The 26,224-nt window shown below is 51.3% G+C and overlaps 1 protein-coding gene across 1 annotated transcript in view; it reads right to left on the bottom strand.

The window, feature by feature from the left end:
• Positions 1-26,224, bottom strand: part of LOC146863573 (E3 ubiquitin-protein ligase TRIM39-like) — a 137,987-nt gene that overhangs the window by 87,810 nt on the left and 23,953 nt on the right. Inside the window, exon 3 of the mRNA XM_085640882.1 lies at positions 23,354-23,593. Coding sequence (XP_085497008.1) covers positions 23,354-23,593 — 240 coding nt within the window. The remainder of the gene's footprint in view (positions 1-23,353; positions 23,594-26,224) is intronic.

Here is a 26,224-nt window from a genome sequence, read left to right as displayed (position 1 = left end):
AAGATCAGGAAAACCCTGGTCTTAAGTTGGTGATACGAAGAGAAATGCTTTACTTCTCCTCATTTTTGCTTTTTCCATGTGTGCTGCTATGTGCAGCACACATAGAAAAAACAATATGCCCCGCTTTGTTTATGTACAGGAAGGCGTCCCTTCCTGTTCATAAACAAACCTTTAAAAAATGCAATTTTGTTACTTTCATGTGTGCTGCATGAAGAAGCACACATGAAAGTGACAGGATTGCATTTGAGGATTGTTTATGTGAAGGAAGGGACACTGGTGGGTGTTCCATGTAACTCCATGGTTTTTATGCATTCAGGAATGCACCAAAACCTTACACTTACTGGGGTGAGGTGTAAAAAGGAGAAATATCATTATTTCTCCTTGTTCTTTCCTCTTTCTACGTCTATTGCATTCTGCAGCACACAGAAAGTGGAAGCATCTCAGGATTGTTTTCATGCAGGAAGGTGCCCCTTCCTGCACAAACAAGCATCCTGCATGCAATGGAGGCACCCTTGCACCATGGTGCGAGGGTACCTGCATTGGCCAAGCTGCCGAAATGGCACCAGCGCAGGCGGAAAGGCCAGGAATGCACCGTATTGTATAAATATGGTGGATTCTCGTCCTTCCCCTGTGTGTACAGGACAGCGCGACAAGGTAGCCTGGCTGCATTGCGCCACTACGACGTGCCCCATGGAACGCCTCCCTTGGCAGACTCATGCAACACAGCAATCTATGCTGCGTTGGCTTCTCCAGATGTATGAGACCACACAAAGCCACGCAAAGTGGTTTTGTGTGGCTTCATAATAGGACTTAAGGCCCTGTGTCACACATGTACCACTCTGCTTGGTGCAAACGTGATGCAAGCCTCTCATATATATGTGCTCCGTTGTAGTGTGTAAAGTCCCCAGAGGGCCCCGCATGCAGACAATCAAAGGAAGAGGCACTCACGTTTAGTTCCGTAGTCCGACGACTGGATCACTGCAAAGAGAAGGGCAGAGGTCAGCCTTGTGATCCTGGGCACACAGATCTCTTCATTAATGCTAATCATATCTGTTCTACTGCTGTCAGCAGCCCAGGCTGATGAATGTGCACTTTAAATGCAGGAGGCGCACATGGGGGTCGGTTCTCGTCGTTATAGAAGCGGCAACAACTGTGGGGAGAATTCAGGGGGCACAGAGAGAGAGAGAGAGAGAGAGAGAGATAGATGTCTCAGACACCCCTAGAGATGCTCAGGGAAGACGTACCAAGGGTCAGCCACCCCTAGGAGGGCCAGGGAAGGGAGGAAGAAGGGGGTCAGCCACCCCTAGGAGGGTCAGAGAAGGGGGCAGAGGAGGGTCAGCCACCCCTAGGAGGGCCAGAGAAGGGAGGAAGAAGGGGGTCAGCCACCCCTAGGAGGGTCAGAGAAGGGGGCAGAGGAGGGTCAGCCACCCCTAGGAGGGTTAGAGAAGGGGGCAGAGGGGGGTCAGCCACCCCTAGGAGAGGCAGAGGGGGGTCAGCCACCCCTAGGGGGGCCAGAGAAGGGGCAGACGGGGCCAGCTAACCTAGGAGGGTGAGAGAAAGGAGGAAGAAGGGGGTCAGCCACCCCTAGGAGGGTCAGAGAAGGGGGCAGAGGGGGGTCAGCATCCCCTAGGAGGGACAGAGAAGGGGTCATAGGGGGCCAGCCACACATAGGGAGGGTCAGAGAAGGAGGGAGGAGGGGGGTCAGCCACCCCTAAGAGGGTCAGAGAAGGGGGCAGAGGGGGTCAGCCACCGCTATGAGGGTCAGAGGGGGATAGAGGGGGGTCAGCCACTCATAGGGGGGTCAGAGAAGGAGGGAGGAGGGGGGTCAGCCACCCCTAGGAGGGTCAGAGAAGGGAGGCAGAGGAGGGTCAGCCACCCTTCGGAGGGACAGAGAAGGGAGGCAGAGGAGGGTCAGCCACCCCTAGGAGGGACAGAGAAGGGGGCAGAGGGGTATCAGCCACCCCTCGGAGGGACAGAGAAGGGGGAGGGGAGCAGCCACCCCTAGGAGGGTCAGAGAAGGGGGCAGAGGGGGTCAGCCACCCCTAGGAGGGACAGAGAAGGGGGCAGAGTGGTGTCAGCCACCCCTAAGAGGGTCAGAGAAGGGGGCAGAGGGGGATCAGCCACCCCTCGGAGGGACAGAGAAGGGGACATAGGGGGTCAGCCCCCCATAGGGGGGTCAGAGAAGGAGGGAGGAGGGGGGTCAGCCACCCCTAAGAGGGTCAGAGATGGGGGCAGAGGGGGTCACCCACCCCTAGGAGGGACAGAGAAGCGGGCAGAGTGGTGTCAGCCACCCCTAAGATGGTCAGAGAAAGGGGCAGAGGGGGATCAGCCACCCCTCGGAGGGACAGAGAAGGGGGCATAGGGGGTCAGCCACCCATAGGTGGATCAGAGAAGGAGGGAGGAGGGGGGTCAGCCACCCCTAGGTGGGACAGAGAAGGGGTAGAGGAGGGTCAGCCACCCCTAGGAGGGCCAGAGAAGGGAGGAAGAAGGGGGTCAGCCACCCCTAGGAGGGTCAGAGAAGGGGGCAGAGGAGGGTCAGCCACCCCTAGGAGGGTTAGAGAAGGGGGCAGAGGGGGGTCAGCCACCCCTAGGAGAGGCAGAGGGGGGTCAGCCACCCCTAGGGGGGTCAGAGAAGGGGCAGACGGGGCCAGCTAACCTAGGAGGGTGAGAGAAAGGAGGAAGAAGGGGGTCAGCCACCCCTAGGAGGGTCAGAGAAGGGGGCAGAGGGGGGTCAGCAACCCCTAGGAGGGACAGAGAAGGGGTCATAGGGGGCCAGCCACACATAGGGAGGGTCAGAGAAGGAGGGAGGAGGGGGGTCAGCCACCCCTAAGAGGGTCAGAGAAGGGGCAGAGGGGGTCAGCCACCGCTATGAGGGTCAGAGGGGGATAGAGGGGGGTCAGCCACTCATAGGGGGTCAGAGAAGGAGGGAGGAGGGGGGTCAGCCACCCCTAGGAGGGTCAGAGAAGGGAGGCAGAGGAGGGTCAGCCACCCTTCGGAGGGACAGAGAAGGGAGGCAGAGGAGGGTCAGCCACCCCTAGGAGGGACAGAGAAGGGGGCAGAGGGGTATCAGCCACCCCTCGGAGGGACAGAGAAGGGGGAGGGGAGCAGCCACCCCTAGGAGGGTCAGAGAAGGGGGCAGAGGGGGTCAGCCACCCCTAGGAGGGACAGAGAAGGGGGCAGAGTGGTGTCAGCCACCCCTAAGAGGGTCAGAGAAGGGGGCAGAGGGGGATCAGCCACCCCTCGGAGGGACAGAGAAGGGGACATAGGGGGTCAGCCCCCCATAGGGGGGTCAGAGAAGGAGGGAGGAGGGGGGTCAGCCACCCCTAAGAGGGTCAGAGATGGGGGCAGAGGGGGTCACCCACCCCTAGGAGGGACAGAGAAGCGGGCAGAGTGGTGTCAGCCACCCCTAAGATGGTCAGAGAAAGGGGCAGAGGGGGATCAGCCACCCCTCGGAGGGACAGTGAAGGGGGCATAGGGGGTCAGCCACCCATAGGTGGATCAGAGAAGGAGGGAGGAGGGGGGTCAGCCACCCCTAGGTGGGACAGAGAAGGGGTAGAGGAGGGTCAGCCACCCCTAGGAGGGCCAGAGAAGGGAGGAAGAAGGGGGTCAGCCACCCCTAGGAGGGTCAGAGAAGGGGGCAGAGGAGGGTCAGCCACCCCTAGGAGGGTTAGAGAAGGGGGCAGAGGGGGGTCAGCCACCCCTAGGAGAGGCAGAGGGGGGTCAGCCACCCCTAGGGGGGTCAGAGAAGGGGCAGACGGGGCCAGCTAACCTAGGAGGGTGAGAGAAAGGGGGAAGAAGGGGGTCAGCCACCCCTAGGAGGGTCAGAGAAGGGGGCAGAGGGGGGTCAGCAACCCCTAGGAGGGACAGAGAAGGGGTCATAGGGGGCCAGCCACACATAGGGAGGGTCAGAGAAGGAGGGAGGAGGGGGGTCAGCCACCCCTAAGAGGGTCAGAGAAGGGGGCAGAGGGGGTCAGCCACCGCTATGAGGGTCAGAGGGGGATAGAGGGGGGTCAGCCACTCATAGGGGGGTCAGAGAAGGAGGGAGGAGGGGGGTCAGCCACCCCTAGGAGGGTCAGAGAAGGGAGGCGGAGGAGGGTCAGCCACCCTTCGGAGGGACAGAGAAGGGAGGCAGAGGAGGGTCAGCCACCCCTAGGAGGGACAGAGAAGGGGGCAGAGGGGTATCAGCCACCCCTCGGAGGGACAGAGAAGGGGGAGGGGGGCAGCCACCCCTAGGAGGGTCAGAGAAGGGGGCAGAGGGAGTCAGCCACCCCTAGGAGGGACAGAGAAGGGGGCAGAGTGGTGTCAGCCACCCCTAAGAGGGTCAGAGAAGGGGGCAGAGGGGGATCAGCCACCCCTCGGAGGGACAGAGAAGGGGACATAGGGGGTCAGCCCCCCATAGGGGGGTCAGAGAAGGAGGGAGGAGGGGGGTCAGCCACCCCTAAGAGGGTCAGAGATGGGGGCAGAGGGGGTCACCCACCCCTAGGAGGGACAGAGAAGGGGGCAGAGTGGTGTCAGCCACCCCTAAGATGGTCAGAGAAAGGGGCAGAGGGGGATCAGCCACCCCTCGGAGGGACAGAGAAGGGGGCATAGGGGGTCAGCCACCCATAGGTGGATCAGAGAAGGAGGGAGGAGGGGGGTCAGCCACCCCTAGGTGGGACAGAGAAGGGGTAGAGGAGGGCAGCCATCCCTAGGAGGGTCGGAGAAAGGGGTAGAAGGGGTCAGCCACCCCAATGAGGGACAAAGAAGGGGGAAGAGGGGGTCAGCCAGCCCTAGGAGGGTCAGAGAAGGGGGCAGAGGAGGGCAGCCACCCTAGGAGGGACAAAGATGGGGGCAGAGGGGGGGGGGGTCAGCCACCCCTAGGTGGGACAGAGAAGGGAGGCAGGGGATGGGATCAGCCACCCCTAGGAGGGACAGAGAAGGGGGCAGACAGGGGTCAGCCACCCTAGGAGGGACAGAGAAGGGGGCAGACAAGGGTCAGCCACCCTAGGAGGGACAGAAAAGGGGCAGAGGGGGGTCAGCCACCCCTAGGAGGGACAGAGAATGGGGCAGAGGGGGGCAGCCACCCTAGGAGGGACAGAGAGGGGGGTCAGCCACCCTAGGAGGGACAGAGACAGGGGCAGAGGGGGGTCACCCACCCCTAGCAGGGACAGAGAAGGTAGGCAGGGGAGGGTCAGCCACTCCTAGGAGGCACAGACAGGGGCAGAGGGGGTCAGCACCCCTAGGAGGGACAGACAAGGGAGGCAGGGGAGCGTCTGTCACTCATAGCAGGGACAGAGAAGGGAGGCAGAGGAGGGGGTCAGCCTCCCCTAGGAGGGACAAAGAAGGGGGCAGAGGAGGGTCAGTCACTCATAGGAGGGACAGAGACGGGAGGCAGAGGAGGGGCAGGCACCTCTTGGAGGGACAGAGAAGGGAGACAGAGGAGGGGGTCAGCCACCCCTATGAGGTACAGAGAAGGGGGCAAAGGGGGGGCAGCCACCCCTAGGAGGGTCGGAGAAGGGGGTAGAGGGGGGGTCAGCCACCCCAATGAGGGACAGAGAAGGGGGCAGAGGGGGTCAGCCACCGCTAGGAGGGTCAGAGAAGGGGGCATCCACCCTAGGAGGGACAGAGAAGGGGGCAGAGGGGGGGCAGCCACCCTAGAAGGGACAGAGATGGGGGCAGAGGGGTTCAGCCACCCCGAGGAGGGACAGAGAAGGGAGGCAGGGGAGGGGATCAGCCACCCCTAGAAGGTACCGAGAAGGGGGCAAAGGGGGGCAGCCACCCTAGGAGGGACAGAGAAGGGGGCAGATGGGGGTCAGCCACCCTAGGAGGGACAGAGATGGGGCAGAGGGGTATCAGCCACCCTTAGGAGGGACAGAGAATGGGGCAGAGGGGGGTCAACAACCCCTAGGAGGGACAGAGAAGGGAGGCAGGGGAGGGTCAGCCACTCCAAGGAGGGACAGAGACGGGGGTAGAGGGGGTCAGCCACCCCTAGGAGGGACAGACAAGGGAGGCAGGGGAGGGTCAGTCACTCATAGGAGGGACAGAGAAGGGAGGTAGAGGAGGGTTAGCCACTCCTTGGAGGGACAGAGAAGAGAGGCAGAGGAGGGGGTCAGCCACCCGTAGGAGGGACAGAGAAGGGGGCAGTGGAGGGTCAGTCACTCATAGGAGGGACAGAGAGGCGAGGCAGAGGAGGGGCAGGCTCCTCTTGGAGGGACAGAGAAGGGAGGCAGAGGAGGGGGTCAGCCACCCGTAGGAGGGACAGAGAAGGGGGCAGTGGAGGGTCAGTCACTCATAGGAGGGACAGAGAAGGGAGGCAGAGGAGGGGCAGGCTCCTCTTGGAGGGACAGAGAAGGGAGACAGAGGATGGGGTCAGAACCCCTAGGAGGGACCGAGAAGGGCCAGTCACCCCTAGGAGGGTCAGATAAAGGAGCTTGGGTGGGGGTGACAGACACCCTCTAGGAGGGAAAGAGAAGGGGGCAGAGGGGGGTTAGCCACCCCTCAGATGGTCAGAGGAGGGGGGTCAGGGCGGTCAGCCACCCCGAGGAGGGACAGAGAAGAGTCAGACACCTCCAGGAGGGACAGAGAAGAGGGCACAGGAAGGTCAACCACCCCTAGGAGGGACAAGGAAGGGGACAGAGGGGGGTCAGCCACCCCTAGGAGGGACAGAGAAGGGGGCAGAGGGGGGCAGCCACCCCTAAGAGGGTCAGAGAAGGGGGCAGAGGGGGATCAGCCACCCCTCGGAGGGACAGAGAAGGGGACATAGGGGGTCAGCCCCCCATAGGGGGGTCAGAGAAGGAGGGAGGAGGGGGGTCAGCCACCCCTAAGAGGGTCAGAGATGGGGGCAGAGGGGGTCACCCACCCCTAGGAGGGACAGAGAAGGGGGCAGAGTGGTGTCAGCCACCCCTAAGATGGTCAGAGAAAGGGGCAGAGGGGGATCAGCCACCCCTCGGAGGGACAGAGAAGGGGGCATAGGGGGTCAGCCACCCATAGGTGGATCAGAGAAGGAGGGAGGAGGGGGGTCAGCCACCCCTAGGTGGGACAGAGAAGGGGTAGAGGAGGGCAGCCATCCCTAGGAGGGTCGGAGAAGGGGGTAGAAGGGGTCAGCCACCCCAATGAGGGACAAAGAAGGGAGAAGAGGGGGTCAGCCAGCCCTAGGAGGGTCAGAGAAGGGGGCAGAGGAGGGCAGCCACCCTAGGAGGGACAAAGATGGGGGCAGAGGGGGGGGGTCAGCCACCCCTAGGTGGGACAGAGAAGGGAGGCAGGGGAGGGGATCAGCCACCCCTAGGAGGGACAGAGAAGGGGGCAGACAGGGGTCAGCCACCCTAGGAGGGACAGAGAAGGGGGCAGACAAGGGTCAGCCACCCTAGGAGGGACAGAAAAGGGGCAGAGGGGGGTCAGCCACCCTAGGAGGGACAGAGAGGGGGGTCAGCCACCCTAGGAGGGACAGAGACAGGGGCAGAGGGGGGTCACCCACCCCTAGCAGGGACAGAGAAGGGAGGCAGGGGAGGGTCAGCCACTCCTAGGAGGCACAGACAGGGGCAGAGGGGGTCAGCACCCCTAGGAGGGACAGACAAGGGAGGCAGGGGAGGGTCTGTCACTCATAGCAGGGACAGAGAAGGGAGGCAGAGGAGGGGGTCAGCCTCCCCTAGGAGGGACAGAGAAGGGGGCAGAGGAGGGTCAGTCACTCATAGGAGGGACAGAGACGGGAGGCAGAGGAGGGGCAGGCACCTCTTGGAGGGACAGAGAAGGGAGACAGAGGAGGGGGTCAACCACCCCTATGAGGTACAGAGAAGGGGGCAAAGGGGGGGGCAGCCACCCCTAGGAGGGTCGGAGAAGGGGGTAGAGGGGGGGTCAGCCACCCCAATGAGGGACAGAGAAGGGGGCAGAGGGGGTCAGCCACCGCTAGGAGGGTCAGAGAAGGGGGCATCCACCCTAGGAGGGACAGAGAAGGGGGCAGAGGGGGGGCAGCCACCCTAGAAGGGACAGAGATGGGGGCAGAGGGGTTCAGCCACCCCGAGGAGGGACAGAGAAGGGAGGCAGGGGAGGGGATCAGCCACCCCTAGAAGGTACCGAGAAGGGGGCAAAGGGGGGCAGCCACCCTAGGAGGGACAGAGAAGGGGGCAGATGGGGGTCAGCCACCCTAGGAGGGACAGAGATGGGGCAGAGGGGGGATCAGCCACCCCTAGGAGGGACAGAGAATGGGGCAGAGGGGGGTCAACAACCCCTAGGAGGGACAGAGAAGGGAGGCAGGGGAGGGTCAGCCACTCCAAGGAGGGACAGAGACGGGGGTAGAGGGGGTCAGCCACCCCTAGGAGGGACAGACAAGGGAGGCAGGGGAGGGTCAGTCACTCATAGGAGGGACAGAGAAGGGAGGTAGAGGAGGGTTAGCCACTCCTTGGAGGGACAGAGAAGGGAGGCAGAGGAGGGGGTCAGCCACCCGTAGGAGGGACAGAGAAGGGGGCAGTGGAGGGTCAGTCACTCATAGGAGGGACAGAGAGGCGAGGCAGAGGAGGGGCAGGCTCCTCTTGGAGGGACAGAGAAGGGAGGCAGAGGAGGGGGTCAGCCACCCGTAGGAGGGACAGAGAAGGGGGCAGTGGAGGGTCAGTCACTCATAGGAGGGACAGAGAAGGGAGGCAGAGGAGGGGCAGGCTCCTCTTGGAGGGACAGAGAAGGGAGACAGAGGATGGGGTCCGCCACCCCTAGGAGGGACCGAGAAGGGCCAGTCACCCCTAGGAGGGTCAGATAAAGGAGCTTGGGTGGGGGTGACAGACACCCTCTAGGAGCGAAAGAGAAGGGGGCAGAGGGGGGTTAGCCACCCCTCAGATGGTCAGAGGAGGGGGGTCAGGGCGGTCAGCCACCCCGAGGAGGGACAGAGAAGAGTCAGACCCCTCCAGGAGGGACAGAGAAGAGGGCACAGGAAGGTCAACCACCCCTAGGAGGGACAAGGAAGGGGACAGAGGGGGGTCAGCCACCCCTAGGAGGGACAGAGAAGGGGGCAGAGGGGGGCAGCCACCCCTAGGAGGGACAGAGAAGGGGGCAGAGGGGAGTCAGCCACCCCTATGAGGGAAACAGAAGGGGGCAGAGGAGGGTCAGTCACTCATAGGAGGGACAGAGAAGGGAGGCAGAGGAGGGGCTGGCTCCTCTTGGAGGGACAGAGAAGGGAGACAGAGGATGGGGTCAGCCACCCCTAGGAGGGACCGAGAAGGGCCAGTCACCCCTAGGAGGGTCAGATAAAGGAGCTTGGGTGGGGGTGACAGACACCCTCTAGGAGGGAAAGAGAAGGGGGCAGAGGGGGGTTAGCCACCCCTCAGATGGTCAGAGGAGGGGGGTCAGGGCGGTCAGCCACCCCGAGGAGGGACAGAGAAGAGTCAGACACCTCCAGGAGGGACAGAGAAGAGGGAACAGGAAGGTCAACCACCCCTAGGAGGGACAAGGAAGGGGACAGAGGGGGGTCAGCCACCCCTAGGAGGGACAGAGAAGGGGGCAGAGGGGAGTCAGCCACCCCTATGAGGGAAACAGAAGGGGGCAGAGGAGGGTCAGCCACCCCTATTAGGGACAGAGAAGGGAGACAGAGGAGGGTCAGCCACCCCTAGGAGGGAGAGAGAAGGGTCAGCCGCCTCTAGAAGGGACAGAGAAGGGAGACAGAGGAGGGTCGGCCTCCCCTAGGAGGGACAGAGAAGGGTCAGCCACCTCTAGGAGGAACAGAGAAGGGAGTCAGCGGAGGGTCAGCCACCCCTAGGAGTAACAGAGAAGGGGGCAGAGGGGGTTCAGCCACCCCTAGGATGGTCATAAAAGGGGACAGAGGGGGGTCAGCCACCCCTAGGAGGGACAGAGGAGGGAGGGAGCAGTGTAGGTCACTCCAAGAAGTCTCAGAGAAGGGGGGTCAAGAGTTGTCACCCAACCCTGGATAGGACGGAGGTACAAAGCATCAGCCACCCCTAGGAGGGTCAGAGGAGGGGGGAGGCGGGGGTACATAACGTCAGCCACTCCTGTGAGGCGCCTTGTGTGACCTGTCGGCCCTGTGCCGTATCCCGCCGTCCTTTCGATCATGTGTGTGGGGGGGAGGGTCAGGGGTGGAAATGAGGAGGGGGTGGGGCATTGAGCCTTAGTCTCGGGTACGTCACCACCTGAGTCCCGGCTCAAATAATGCTGCCTCGGCCTGAGCTTGCTTTCATCTTCCTCGAACAGAAAGTACAGCGCTTCGAGGCCCTCTCACAACAAGGAACGCTGCACTGTGTAATAATACTGTACACCGACGTACACTGCCCACCATGAAACTGTGCACACAACCAAACGTGTTCATTACACCCTCGTTTTACACACATGTACATTACACCCTCGTTTTACACAGGTGTACACTACACACCCTCGTGTTACACAGCTCAAACAACCACAACTGCATGTTGTATAATAACACGGTGCACAGAGATACACTGCCCATGAAATGGTGCATTCAACCACACATGTTTATTACACACCCTTATATTACACGGTTCACACAACCGCATCCGTCCATCATGTAGTAATACTGCACACAGTGGTACACTGCCCACTATGAAACGGTGCACACAACCACCTGTGTACATTACACACCATTATATTACACATGTGTGCATTACACACTCTCATATTACACATCTTACGCAACCGCATCCGCACATTGTATATTGATACTGTACACTGCAGTTGTGTCCACCATGAAAGTGTGCACACAGCCACACTTGTACATTACACACCCGCGTACTACACATGTGCACATGGCACATTCTCACATCACACACCCTCCTATTAAACAGCTCACAGAACCACATCTGCACATTGTATAACAATACTGTACACTGCAGTACACTGCCCACCATTAAACTGTGCACACAACCGCATATGTATATTACATACCCTCGTACTACACATGTGAACCTTGCACTCCCTCATACTAAACAGTTCACACAACCACATCTGCACATTGCATAATACTGTACTCAGCTGTAAACAAGGCACACCTGTGCATTACACGTATCACACTCGCACCTGTGCCATACAAACTATGCATTACACAGGTAAAGAAAGGTGTCACAGTCATACTTATATGCGACACATCTGTATATCACACAGTTACCACACTCATACCTGTACTTTACTGTTACACAGGATGTGTTGTACCGCTAAAGAAAACTGTGCACATTCACACCTGTATATTACAATTACTGCACTATTACATGTAGTTGACACTGCATGCATTGTACAGCTAAACAATGCTGTGCGCAGTCACACCTGCATACTACGCGTCTGCATATTACAGTTTCCACACTCCTACCTGTAGTTCACACAGCATACCCATTGCAGCTAAAGAAAGCTGTGCCCAGCTGCTCACACCTGTGCATTACATACCATTCATTACACACTGCACAGAGTCACACCTGTGCATTACACACTGGCTGCACAGTCACACCTGAGCATTATACACTGTGCAGAGTCACACCTGTGCATTACATACCATGCATTACGCAGGGCGCAGTTACACCTGTGTATTACACACTGTGCAGAGTCACACCTGTGCATTACACACTGCGCAGGGTCACACCTGTGCATTACACACTGCACAGAGTCACACCTGTGCATTACACACTGCGCAGAGTCACACCTGTGCATTACACACTGCGCAGAGTCACACCTGTGCATTACACACTGCACTGAATCACACCTATGCATTACATACAACGCATTGCACACTGTGTGAGAAGTTGGCCTGATATATGTTGTCCACTAATTATAGTGGGCACCTTGTATCAGTCCAAACAACCCCTTATGGTGATAGGTTAAAGACAACCTTTATTGAAAGCTATCCTAGTGGTAGCTATGGAGAGCAGCCTTCAGGCTAAGTCTTGAAGGAATGTAAAGCAGCTTGTTTTACCAGTCTATAATCTATTGAATGACCAAATGAAAGGACAACCACACCAGGTATATATTTAAAATATATGTATTTAAGATAAAACCCACCCCTCTAGTCTCTTTATGAGACAGGAGTTCGAAGTACTTAATTTACAAGTTAGCAATCAAGAGTAATAGCACAAATACACGTTTGGGCCCTAGGGGCGTACCAAACCATATACCAATAAAGTGGTATAAGAACCACGACTGAACTAGACACAAGGCCTAGAGCCTGTAGAATCGCTGGGACCCCAAGGAACCACCCAAGGTAGTGACACAGGGGACCCACGGGGGCCGTGTGCAGTGTGTAAACACAACCGTGGGTTCCCGTTAGCTTCTATGGGCAATGTCGCGGTTGGAAATTTAAAGATTAGGGACACTTAGAATCGAGTCAGGACCAAACCCTATTGGACTTAGGAAGTTCTAGGGCTAGCACCCATGGGAGCACCGGAGTACTCGTGTTACCTCACCCAGGGAAGCCGGGTGCATAGGTGTCTTTTGGTGTCGGGTCGGGTCGCGTCGTCGATTTCAATGGAAGCTGGCAAAGAAGTGCTGCTGCCGTGAAGAGGAGAAGTGTCCGAAGCGATCCAAGCCTGGATCTAGGATGGAAGGAACCTGAAAGCAGAGGAGACAGAGTCTGGGTCACTTGCCAGTGACCAGGGTCACGATGGACCAATGCCCACAGATGTCGGGTGCTTCAGGTGAGTTGACGGGTGTCTTGACTCTTCAGCCACGAGGTCCAGGAGGTGCCGATGACAACCAGGAGCTGGAGTCAAGCTGTCCCACAAAGTTAGTCGAGTGCTGCGGTGTCGGCGACCAGATTGGACCCAACAAGCCTTGGCAACGGCAAGTCTCTGGAATCAGAGTAAGGACTGCGGTGCAGACCAGCACGGTCTGAGGGACTCACCCAGCAAGGGTAAGTCGGGGCACGTCTGGAGCAACCAGGAAGGGCCAATCAGAAGAGGAGTTGCCTTCGTGGGGACCTACTAGCCAACGTGCTAACGATCATGAAGGAGCTTCAAGCGGTCGCACTGGAAACTGGCCCACAGGTCACTCGTGGAGTGGAGGCCAGAAATCTTCGGTGCAGGAGATGCTCAAGGCTGGGGCTACTCGGAGCCCGAAGCACAACTTCAAGGAAGACCAGGAAGATGAGGGCGCTGCAAAAGATCACGGTGTCCAAGGGTCACGGTTCCACATCACCCACGATAGCTACGGGCCTTAGCTTTGCTGTGGACTCAGGGTAGCCTCTGGGAAGTCTGGAAATCCACCTCTGGTGATGCAAAGACTTGGGTGTCCGGCGGAAGCTTCAGCGATGCAGACCGGTCAGTTGCTTCTTTGGTGCCTGCCAAGCAGGGGAGTCACTCCTTGACTCCAAGGGAGATTTCTTCAGTCTTCTAAGCAAAGTAAACGTCGAAGGTCCAGGATATATATTGCAGAGTTTCGTCCAGGGTAATCTAAAGTCTCAAGGACTGGGTTCCCATACTTATGCAAAGTTTGAGGGTTGGACATAATCTAGGGACCCACCTATGCGAGGGTTTGGAAAGAGGGGTGGTTACACCCATTTCCAAAGTCCAGTTTCACCCTGCCCCTGCAACCGGTTTGAACTGGACTATGCACAGGGACACCAAGTGTGCCCCCAGTGCAGGACTTCAAAGCACCAGAGTGCTCCCGCCCAGCCCCAATACACATCTGCCTGTCTGGGGAGGTGGTTACACCTCCCTGGGACAGGAAACCTATTGTCCAGGCCTCCCCTGCCGGAGTTTCGGTCAGCAGCAGGAGGCCAGACCTGTGTCTGTGGCAGAGGCATCCATTTTGTGATGCCAGGGCTGTAGAAACTCCTACCGGGTTAGACCAGTGTGAACATGTCTCTCCCTCTAGAAGGATGGAATGCTACCCCCGCCGCCAGAACTGGTGGGGGGTAGTATTCCAAAGCGTTTGACAACAAACTAAACATGTTTCCGTGCAGGCATCCCAAAGTTAGCATTTACCGCGAGGTTATAATGCAATCAAGAGTATATGGTCAGGCTACACTACAAACAGCATCAGAGGAGGTACTCCAAACGCTGCAGAGGGGCTCTGCTCATGCAGGGGCACCCTCTCACATAAAAACCAAGCACTCTGCCTGCAGGATTGTTAAGGCCTGCCATAGAAGTGACTTAAAGGTTTTATATGTGTGTGCAATGGTAGTGATATAGGTAGCCTATACCAGAGTAAGGGGTGCAAGCACCACCTTACCCAGGCTGCAGTAGCAGACCTGTGGTGTCATTTTGGAGGGCTTCCTAGGGGTGGCATAATACATGCTTCAGCCCCTGGTAGGCCTCTGAGGTACCTATGCCCTAGGTACATAGTATACCATGTACTAGGGGCTTATAAGGCACTTCAGAATCCAATTAGAAATGTACCTAATGTACATGGAAACCATTTTAGAGAGGAAGCAGCTAGGCTGGGGCCCTGATTAGCAGGGCCACAGCCAGACTAAGGTCGAAAAACAGTGAAACACCAGCAAAAAGTGGGAGTACCCATTTGAAGCAGATCCTACTCTCCTACACACTGCACAGTCACACCTGTGCATTACATACCTTGCATTACACACTGTGTAGAGTCACACCTGTGCATTACACACTGCGCAGTCACACCTGTGCATTACTGTAGGAGAGTAGGATCAGCACTTATGTTGCCCCAACTTTTTTTCTGATGTTTACACTGGTTTCTGGCTATAGTCTGGCTGGGACCCTGCTAATCAGGGCACCAGCCTCTCTGTTCTCTCTAAACAACTTGGAGTGCATATTAGATGCACTAGTGATTGGATACTGTGGTACCTTATGAGCTCCTAGTATATGGTACCTTAGGTACCAAGGGCATTGGTACTTCACAGGCCTACCAGGGGCTGAAGCATGCATTATGCCACCCCTGGGAAGCAGACTAAATCTGACACCACAGGCCTGCTACTGCAGCCTGGGTGAGGTAGTGATAGCACTCCTCACTGAGATATAGGTTCCCTATATCTCACCATACACACACATATAAACCTATCAGTCACCCCTAAGGCAGGCCCTATCAATCCTTAGGGCAGGGTGCTTGGTTTCCATGTGAGGGGGTGCCTCTGCCTGAGCAGGGCCCCTCTGCAGCTGGCAGAGTCTATTCTCTGTGGCTGTTTGTGGATGCGGTTAAACCATATACTCTTAAGTGCATTATAACCTAGCGGTAAATGCTCACTTTGGGATGGCTGCATCAAAACATGTCGTGTTTGGTGTCAAACGCCTTGGAATCCTACCCCCACACCAGTAACTGGTGTGGGAGTAGGATCCCACCCTTCTAGAATGATAGACATGTAACTACTGTGGAAACACTGTAGAATCCTGAAAGAGCCCTGGCATCACAAAATGAATGCCACCAGCACAGACACTGGGCTGCCCTCCTGCTGCTGACCGAAACTCGCAGTGGAGGAGGCCCAACAAAAGGCATCCTGTCACAGGGAGGTGTCACCACCTTCCAGGCAGAATTTAGTGTATTGGGGCTGGGTGGGTGCACTCCTAGAGTGCTTTGAAGTCCTGCACTGGGAGAGCAGTAGGCTCCTCTGTGCATATGCCAGCTCAAACCGGTTCAGGGGCTACCAGCCCCTGCTCTGGCGTGAAAATGGACAAAGGGAAGTGGGTGTAACCACCCACTCCCCTGACCCTCCCATAGGAGTGGTCATAGAGCTAGTCCCTCCCTTTCCTTTAGTATAAGATAGGGAAACCTTGCCATTGCAAACTAAATATCCCTGGACCACGCTCTACAAGAAGAATCCTGGACCTTCAACGTTCCACTACCTTTGGAAGACTGAAGAATCTCCCTTGGAGTCAAGGAGTGACTCCCCTGCTTGGCAGGCACCAAAACTTTGCATCAACGGTCGCAAACTTTCCCGCTCCCACCGGAGTCCGAAGACCCTGCAGCCCCAGAAGTGGATTTCCTGACTTCTGAACGGCTATTGTGAGTCCCCAGCAAAACTGAGGTGAGTGGACCCCACGAGTGACGAGTAACAGCAATACCCGGGTACCATGCACAATCGTCGAGTGCAACCCCTTCACGACATTCTACAAATTTGTGCATTGGACCACGTGTGGTCCAAGCCTCCAGCTGGATTTCCACCAAAAATCAGAGGCCTACCTTGTCCCGAGTGACCGTGGGCTCCTCTGAAGTGAATCCTCCCGAGGCGTCTTCGCGATCCCTTGCCGGTTGGCTTGTGGGTCCCCTGAAGACTTTTTTTTATCAAACCAAAGGGCTCCCCTGGTTGTTCCAGGCCTGCCCTGAATTACCCTTGCTGGGTGAGTCCCTCAGACCTTGCTGGTCTGCACCGCTGACTTTCTTCACATTCCACGAGACATGCTGTTGCCAAGGCTTGTTGGCTCCAATCCGGTTGCCAACACCTCAGTAAGCTGCAGACTTTGTGGGACACTCCGAATCCAGCTCCTGGTTGTCGTCGACACCTCCTGGGCGGTAAATAGACATAATATCGAAAAAAAAATATCGAGTGGACAGAATATCGAGTTTTAAATATAGAATGGACAGAATATCGAATTACCAAAATATAGTGGTGAAGAATATCGAAAAACAGGTAAGAAATATCGATTGCAATAATATAGAAGTAAATAATATCGACAGTCATAATATAGTTGTTAAAAATATCGAATTTTTTATAGTGTTTTAAGTGTTAGTATATGTGTTAAAAGTATGTATTAATATTGTAATGTATGTTAGAATATTTTTAAAGTAATTAATTTTATGGTATTTTATTTTTGTGTAATTTAATTCCGTAGCGGGTTGTGGGTTTATAGGGGAGTAGGGTGGGAAGTAATTTAATTATAATACATTAAATAATAATTTATTGGAATTATTAATAATTTTTAATTTAATTTTGTGTTTTAGTTCTGTAGCGGGTTGTGGGTTTATAGGGGAATAGGGTGGGAAGTAATTTAATTGTTATTAGTTAATTATTAATTGGTATTGAAAATTAATTGGTTGTTGATTAATTATTAATTGGTAAATAATTAGTATTAATTGGTAATTAATTTGTATTAATTGTTTAATTGATAATTATGTTAATTGTATTTATTTAATAATTGTAGTGGGTAGTGTGTTTATAGGGGAATATGGTGGGAAGTAATATAATTGTAAATAATTAATTATTTAATTGATGTGTGTAGATTGTTAATTAATATATCATTAATTTAATTTAGCGTTTTACTTCTGTAGCGGGTTGTGGGTTTATAGGGGAATAGGGTGGGAAGTAATTTAATTGTTATTAGTTAATTATTAATTGGTATTGAAAATTAATTGGTGGTTGATTAATTATTAATTGGTAAATAATTTGTATTAATTGGTAATTAATTTGTATTAATTGTTTAATTGATAATTATATTAATTGTATTTATTTAATATTTGTAGTGGGTAGTGTGTTTATAGGGGAATATGGTGGGAAGTAATATAATTGTAAAAAATTAATTATTTAAATAATTTGTGTATATCGTTAATCAATATATTATTAATTAATGATTAATTGGTATTATTAGCATTTATTAATGTTTGTTATTGATAAACAATTGGTTGTTAATTAATTATTAATAGGTAATTAATTAAACAAAAATATATTGGTATTTATAAATAATCAATTATTAAATCTTGTGTGATTGGTAATTAATTGTAATACTTGTTTTGGTATTAATAATTAACTAATTGTTAAGAAAATATTAATTTATTATTTTCCCTACTTTTGCACTTACTTGAGTGGGAATAGTAATTTTTACCCTACTGCTTTGCAACGCTTTCCCTACTGTTGCACTCTCTGGACTTAGAATAGTAATTTGTATCCCTACGCTATCCAATGCTTTCCCTACTGTTGCACTCTCTGGAGTGGGAATAGTAATTTTTACCCCTACGCTATCCAACGCTTTCCCTACTGTTGCACTCGCTGGAGTGGGAATAGTAAATTTTACCCTCCCGCTATCCAACGCTTTCCCTACTGTTGCACTCTCTGGAGTGGGAATAGTAATATTTATCCCTACGCTATCCAACGCTTTCCCTACTGTTGCACTCTCTGGAGTGGGAATAGTAATTTTTACCCCTACGCTATCCAATGCTTTCCCTACTGTTGCACTCACTGGAGTGGGAATAGTAATTTTTACCCCTACGCTATCCAACGCTTTCCCTACTGTTGCACTCACTGGAGTGGGAATAGTAAATTTTACCCTCCCGCTATCCAACGCTTTCCCTACTGTTGCACTCTCTGGAGTGGGAATAGTAATTTTTATCCCTACTCTATCCAATGCTTTCCCTACTGTTGCACTCTCTGGAGTGGGAATAGTAATTTTTACCCTTCCGCTATCCAACGCTTTCCCTACTGTTGCACTCTCTGGAGTGGGAATAGTAATTTTTATCCCTACGCTATCCAACACTTTCTCTACTGTTGCACTCTCTGGAGTGGGAATAGTAATTTTTACCCCTACGCTATCCAATGCTTTCCCTACTGTTGCACTCACTGGAGTGGGAATAGTAATTTTTACCCCTACGCTATCCAACGCTTTCCCTACTGTTGCACTCACTGGAGTGGGAATAGTAAATTTTACCCTCCCGCTATCCAACGCTTTCCCTACTGTTGCACTCTCTGGAGTGGGAATAGTAATTTTTATCCCTACGCTATCCAATGCTTTTCCTACTGTTGCACTCTCTGGAGTGGGAATAGTAATTTTTACCCCTACGCTATCCAACGCTTTCCCTACTGCTGCACTCACTGGAGTGGGAATAGTAAATTCTATCCTCCCGCTATCCAATGCTTTTCCTACGTTTGCACTCTCTGGAGTGGGAATAGTAATTTTTACCCCTACGTTATCCAACGCTTTCCCTACTGTTGCACTCTTTGGAGTGGGAATAGTAATTTTTACTCTCCCGCTATCCAACACTTTCTCTACTGTTGCATTCTCTGGAGTGGGAATAGTAATTTTTACCCTCCCGCTATCCAACGCTTTCCCTACTATTGCACTTACTGGAGTGGTAATAGTAAATTTTACCCGCCCGCTATCCTACGCAGAAAATATTGAATATTTGTAATAAATATTACGTTAATATATATGTATTAATTTTTTTTTTTAGTTACATTAATTATTTATTAATTTTAATGTTATTTAAGTATTTTTAAGTATGTGTCAGTTAATTATATGTATTATTTCATTAATTTTACATTACTTTTAAAACATTTAAAAAATTCGATATTTTGACTAACTATATTATTTACAACGATATTTTGGATTCTATATTTTTGTATTTTTCCTGTTTGGAGATAGGGAGTCGATATTTTGGTATTCTATATTTTGGCATCGATATTTTTGTAAGTCTATATTTTTGTAGTCGATATTATGTCAGTGATCCCTCCTGGACCTCGTGGCTGAAGAGTCAAGACACCCATGATCACCTGAAAACACCCGACTTATGTGGGCATCCAGCTTCCTGGCCCGGGTCACTGGCAAGTGACTTTGAACACTGTCTCCACTGCTTTCAGGTCTTCTTTCTTCAGAATCCAGCCTTGGATTCCACTGGACACTTCTCCTGTCTTCACAAGCAGCAAGTCTTTTTTGGCTCCCATTGAAAACGACACCGCGACCCGTCACTAAAAGACACCTATGCACCCGGCTTCCCTGGGTGAGGTAACTCGCGCACTCCAGTGCTCCTGTGTGTGTGTTGGCCCTCGAACTACTTACCCTGTAAGTGACTTGCTTGTAGACTCTCCCGAAGTACCCTAAAACTTTAAAATTCCAACCGCGATTTGCTCCATTGAAGTCTATTGGGATCTGCGGCTGTATTCTCACACTGCATGCGTCTTCCGTGGGTCCTTTACTTACCTGCCTTGGGTGGATTAGTGAGGCCCCAGTGCTTCTGAAGACCTTAGGCCTTCTCCCTTCTCAAGTCGATCTTCTTATACCTCTTTTTTAGTATATGGTCTGGTATGCCCCTAGGGCCCCAGCCATATATGTGCTTAATTTGCTGTGAACCATTGATTGGTGCATATGTTCCTGACTTCTAATCTCATAAAGAGATTAGTAGAGTGTGTCTAGTAATAAATACATATATATTTGATATATATGTCCTTTTCATTTGGTAATTCAAGTGATTATAAGGTAAAACAAGCTGCTTTACATTCCTCTGAGACTTAGACTGAAGGCTGCTCTCCATAGCTACCACTAGGATAGCTTTCTTTAAAAGGTTGTCTTAAACCTATCCACCATAAGAGTCGAATTGGACTGGTGCAAGGTGGCCTCTTTAACTAGTGACCAGCATATGCCAAGCCAACTTCTCACAATTACACACTGCACTGAATCACACCTATGTATTACATACAACTCATTACACACTGCACAGAGTCACACCTGTGCATTACACACTGCGCAGTCACACCTGTACATTACATACCATGCATTACACTCTGCACAGTCACACCAGTGCATTACACGCTTCGCAGTCACACCTGTGCATCACACACTGTGCAGTCACACCTGCGCATTACATACCATGCATTACACACTGTGCAGAGTCACACTTCTGCATTACATGCCGTGTATTATACACTGCACAGTCACACCTGTGCATTACATACCTTTCATTACACACTACACAGAGTCACACCTGTGCATTACACACTGCACATTACATACCATGCATTACGCAGGGCACAGAGTTACACCTGTGCAATATACACTGCGCAGAGTCCAACCTGTGCATCACATACCATGCATTACGCAGGGCGCAGAGTTACACCTGTGCATTACACACTGCACTGAGTTACACCTGTACATTACATACCATGCATTACACACTGAACAGAGTCACAGCTGTGCATTACACACTGCACAAATTCACACTTGTGCATTACATACCATGCATTACACACTGCGCAGAGTCACACCTGAGCCTTACTACCATGCATTACGCAGGGCGCAGAGTTACACCTGTGCATTACACACTGCACAGTCACATCTGTGCATTACACACTGCATAGCATCACATCTGTGCATTACACACTGTGCAGAGTGACACCTGTGCATTACATACCATGCATTACGCAGGGCACAGAGTCACATCTGTGCATTACACACTGTGCAGTCACTTCTGAGCATTACATACCACACATTACACACTGAGCAGAGTCACATCTGTGCATTACACACTGCGCAGAGTCACACCTGTGCATTGCATACCATGCATTACGCAAGGCGCAGAGTTACACCTGTGCAATATACACTGAGCAGAGCAAAAACTGTGGATTACACACTGCGTAGAGTCACGGCTGTGCATTACACACTGCGTAGAGTCACGCCTGTGCATTACACACTGTGCAGTTACACCTGTGCTTTACACACTGTACAGTCACACCTGTGAATTACATACCATGCATTACGCAGGGTGCAGAGTCACATATGTGCATTACACACTATGCAGAGTTACACCTGTGCTTTAACAATAGGGTTGAGATACGCGCTACAACCTTAGTTCATAAATGTTGCTTCCAATCTGTTGGTCTTTATGTGTGCTCCAGGGGTGGCGTCTTCATTCAGACGTCGATATGACCAATTAATGTGAAGCACTTCCCATATGGGTTGTGTCCCCCTTGGGCACCACCGTTATGCAGTGTTTTTATCGATTTATTTCTTGAAATAAACAAGCTTCGATGTCAATTATTTGTATTTTATTCTTCATACATTGTTATTTATCCTTCTTTTGTTTATTAATTCATAGTATAAGGACTGTTGTTTATCCAATGCATTTCGGGTTGTTCAAAAACCCTTCATCAGGGATTAGTCCTAGGATAAATGTTAAATAATATCATGAGGAATGGTGATTCATTCTGTTTCAACTAAAACTAAGTCTTAGCGTCATGCGTGCATGCAAAATAAAGCTTGAATTGTTCAAACCGTTGTCCCATGTGGTCATTTTTAGTGGTGAAGCTCTATGCCAGGTTTAAAATGAAGCTTTCCGGTTGAAGGTATTTGATAACGTGACAGTGATAAACGTTAGTGATCGGTATTGACAAGAAACGCATTTGAGCATTCGTGACTGAAGTTCGTGGTTGTATAGCAAAAGTCGTACTGAATTAGAACGGGGTGAATAGTGCCGGGAAACAAAATTTAAACTAGAGGTTTAAAGTAAAATTTCAAGTGATTAAAGGTGTTTAGTAACGTGAAAATGACGAACTTTTGTGATGAAAAAGACTCGTTTGGGCATTCGTAACTGAAGTTCGAAAAAAGTGGTTGTGCTCGTGTAACAGTAGAAAAAATTGAGACAAGCGGGGTGAAGCGTGTTGCTACAAGATTTAGTCTAAAGTGATTACAAAGGTAAACAAAGATAAAACGATATTATTGCTCGTACATTTCTTGGTTACGATCGTTTGATGTACCGCTTGGCCGGTATTTTAGTTGCTGTACCAGCGTTTCAAGTGATGTTAATATCAGCGCGGTGTGGATAAAGTCAGTGCTCGTGCCTCTCCCGGTTGCAATCGTTTGGTGTGCCGCTTAACCAATCTTTGGTTGCTATATAAACGTTTCACGTGGTGTTAGCATCGACGTGGTGTGAATAAAGATAAAAATAGGACTGTGGATTGATCCAAAAATAAAAAAGGGACAGTGTGTGTAAAACCAAGGTGGCCATTTTGTAATGGGTTTTTGCTTAGAAATGGCTATTGGAACATATTTAGACCATGTGAAAATACTCCAGAAAAAATAATCATCAATTAAATCATAAATAACATGACAGTTCAATGCGTTCATTCATCCCGAACGGGTGAATGCTGTCCAATCTTTTGATCCAGTAGTTCTCGCGTTGAAGTAAATGTTTTCTGTGATCACGACCTTCTTTTGGTGTTACCACTTCAAGGATTAAGAATTTAAGTTGACTGATGTGGTGATTGTTTAATGTGAAATGGTTAGCCACTGTTGACTTGATGTTCTTTGTGCGGATGTTTGATTTGTGTTCATTGATTCTGATTTTTGTTTTTCTCTCTGTTTTTCCCACGTAGACTATGCCACATGGGCATTTCAATAGATATACCACGTTCATCGTGTCACATGTGGCTGTGACATTGAGTTTAATGTTATAACCCTTTCTTGGGTGTGTTATGTTGGTTCCAGGAATGATATTGTGGCAATTGTTACAATTTTTGCACGCAATAGTTCCTTTGTATGTTTGTGTGTCTTTAATCATCTTGTGTTTTAACATTTCACCCAAGTTCTTACTCCTGGTATATGCCAAGATTGGTGTGTCTTTAAAGAGATTTTTGAAATCCGGTTCAATTGTTAACATTGACCAATGGCGTTTGATAATCCGTTTTACAATGGAGCTGGCCGTGGTTTGGTTCTGGATGGTGTTTTTGTGATATCACTGTCTGAAGATGACGTATCTGTATTTTGTGAATACGGTTTACTTTGTCGTCTTTTTGCGTAAATTTCAGCCCAACTATAGACTTCTCCAAGTTTGTAGTCCACCGTATCCCGGCGGAACTTGCGTATTTTCCTTTCATTTATTTCTTGGGAATGTTTAGTGAGTTGTTCATTGATGTCTTCCAAGATTTTTGACCATTCTTCTGTGGACATTGAATTAGTAAGTTCATTGGTGATGGTGACTATTTCTTTGGATAGCTTCTCGAGTATTGTGGATAGTTCCTCTATGATAAGTAGGATTAGATCTAAAGAACATTTATTGAGGATCGCGTACCAGCGGTCCTTAAATTTTTGTGTATTTTTGCAAAGGGACGGTTTTAATGATATTCTTAATCCTCGTGGTATACGTTGGGTTCGGTGACATTTGATGAGGGTGCTGGCATGCAATCTTTGGTTTAGCTCACGTTTAGATAAGTAAAATCGAATTACAAACATTACAAAAGGGTACGTCATACGTCCACACAACTAACACTAACCATTTGGAACTCGAAATAAGCTTCTTTAAACTTATGAGAAAACTACGATTACAGAATTACTTTGAAAATACTCTAACACCACAAATCCAAATTGAACCCGACCAACTAAAGGGACTATCACCTCCAAGCTCATATATGGCACCCATCAGCCATAAAACTCTAGATATGTTTGAAAACTTAGTAAAACAAGATTTAACAAAACTCAATCTTGTAAAAAAAAAAGCAAAAGAACCAACCTTACACAAAAAGAACTTGGCATTATAAAAAGCATCGCCAACAACCCCAACATCATATGCCAAAAGGCGGACAAGAGAGGAGCCCTTGTTATACTTAACATGAGTAAATATGAAACAGAAGTTACCAAACATCTTTCTGATGAAACCATTTACATCAAGATGGACATTAATCCCACTGAAAACTACAAAATCACATTGAAAGCACTTATTAACCAAGCCTTCGAAAAAAGTAGTGATTAACGACAGAACCAAAAGGTTCCTTATTAAAGAACATCCAAGAAGCCCCACCATCTACATGGTTCCAAAAATACATAAAGATTTGATAAATCCACCATTTAGACCAATAGTTTCGACCAAAGGAAGCTTGCATGAACCGGTTGGACAATTCATTGACAGACATTTACAACCACTTGTATTTAAAATCCAAACATTCGTGAAGGATACAACGGATTTTTTAAATAAACTTCATAATCTCAACATTCACAAAGATGAAACACTACTTATGTGCACCATAGATGTAAAAGCACTATATACTTCAATACCTCACAATCTAGGGATAGAAGCTGTTGAGATGGCACTATTACACTCGGAAATAAACCTAGAAATGCAAGTCTTCCTAATGGAATTACTGCATTTCACGTTGTTTCAAAGCTATTTCACTTGGAAAAACCAATGGTTTTTACAAACAACAGGCACTTCCATGGGAAATTGCACCGCACCGGCGTACGCGAACCTGTTCATGGACAAATTCGAACAAGACCATATCCTAAATAAGAATCCATGGCAGAAAAATTGCAAACTGTTCCTGAGGTACATTGACGACATTTTCATACTATGGAATGGCTCTGAAACCACATTAATTGAAGCCTTAAACAACCTGAATCTTATTGACAACAGAATACAATTCACACATGATGTACAAAAACAAAAAATCACATTCTTGGATGTACTAATAAAATTGACCAATAATGTGTTGGACAGGCCTCACAGGCGACTTGCTCCCTCCCCGCTCGACAGGGCCCGGACTCCGGCCCGCCTGGCATAACCCCGCGACAAGCACCTGTACTCCGTCTCCCGACGGACCCTTTGCCCTCGGACCCTTACTCATCACGGGGTCCAGCCCCACCGGCTTCCCCGGCCGGGTCAAGCCGCCATCTTGGGCCCTGCACCACGCGGCCGCCTGGCCTCCCCTCGACCCTAACCCCGGGCCTGGCCGGCCCCGACATCCCGGCACCACCATCCACCCAGGAGGTGAGCGGACCACTTGGCAGGTCAATGGGAGAACGAAGTGTCAAGAGCTCTTCCCCCGCCAGGTGCCGATCGCCTCCAGCTTCCCCAGGCGCTGGCTCCACCCCCTGCTGGGTGTCTGGACACCTTCATCCCGGGCCCTCCGACCTCCAAGTGCGAGGGTCCGGACATCAAAGGGCACCAGCCCTATAACTGAGGCAGCTCCGGAGCAGGAAGGCAGTTGTATCCTGGAGTCGAGAGACACCGAGTGAACTCAACCTTGACGGTCTACTGGCGCTGCCATAGCCCGCTCTTGTGAACCATCGTCCTGCCTGCTGGCGCTGCCGCGGCCTTCTGCAACATTCATCTTCCTGGGACCTGCTGGCGCTGCCGCGGCCCGTTGTAACGACCATCCTCACCGGGACCTGCTGGCGCTGCCGCGGACCGTATATCTTCCTGGGACCTGCTGGCGCTGCCGCGGCCCGTTGTAACGACCATCCTCACCGGGACCTGCTGGCGCTGCCGCGGACCGTATATCTTCCGGGGACCTGCTGGCGCTGCCGCGGCCCGTTGTATCGACCATCCACACCGGGACCTGCTGGCGCTGCCGCGGCCCGTACCACCAAGCTCGAGGATTGTGAGCTCATCATCATCTCATCCGAACTACCTGATTGGTAAATAGACTGTCCCGCTACCCCCTTCCCTACCTTGCGAGACTATAATCGAGGGGACCCCTGAGTCCAGACCTCCTTGTATCATTCCACCGTACCTTAAATAAGTGCTTATAAAGAACACTGAACCTTATCCTTGTGTGGCATCTGTCTGTGGGGGGGAAGTTACTTATCTGTACGATCGCTGGAGACGGCTCTCCCCGGAGACCTCTCCTCCTGACCCCGGCCGACCCTTCCGGTCCGTC

Source organism: Triturus cristatus, chromosome 2_1 (assembly GCF_964204655.1).
Source record: "Triturus cristatus chromosome 2_1, aTriCri1.1, whole genome shotgun sequence".
Taxonomy (NCBI): domain Eukaryota; kingdom Metazoa; phylum Chordata; class Amphibia; order Caudata; family Salamandridae; genus Triturus; species Triturus cristatus.
The sequence above is the reverse complement of the archived record's forward strand: the minus strand, read 5'-3'. Positions and strand labels throughout refer to the sequence as shown.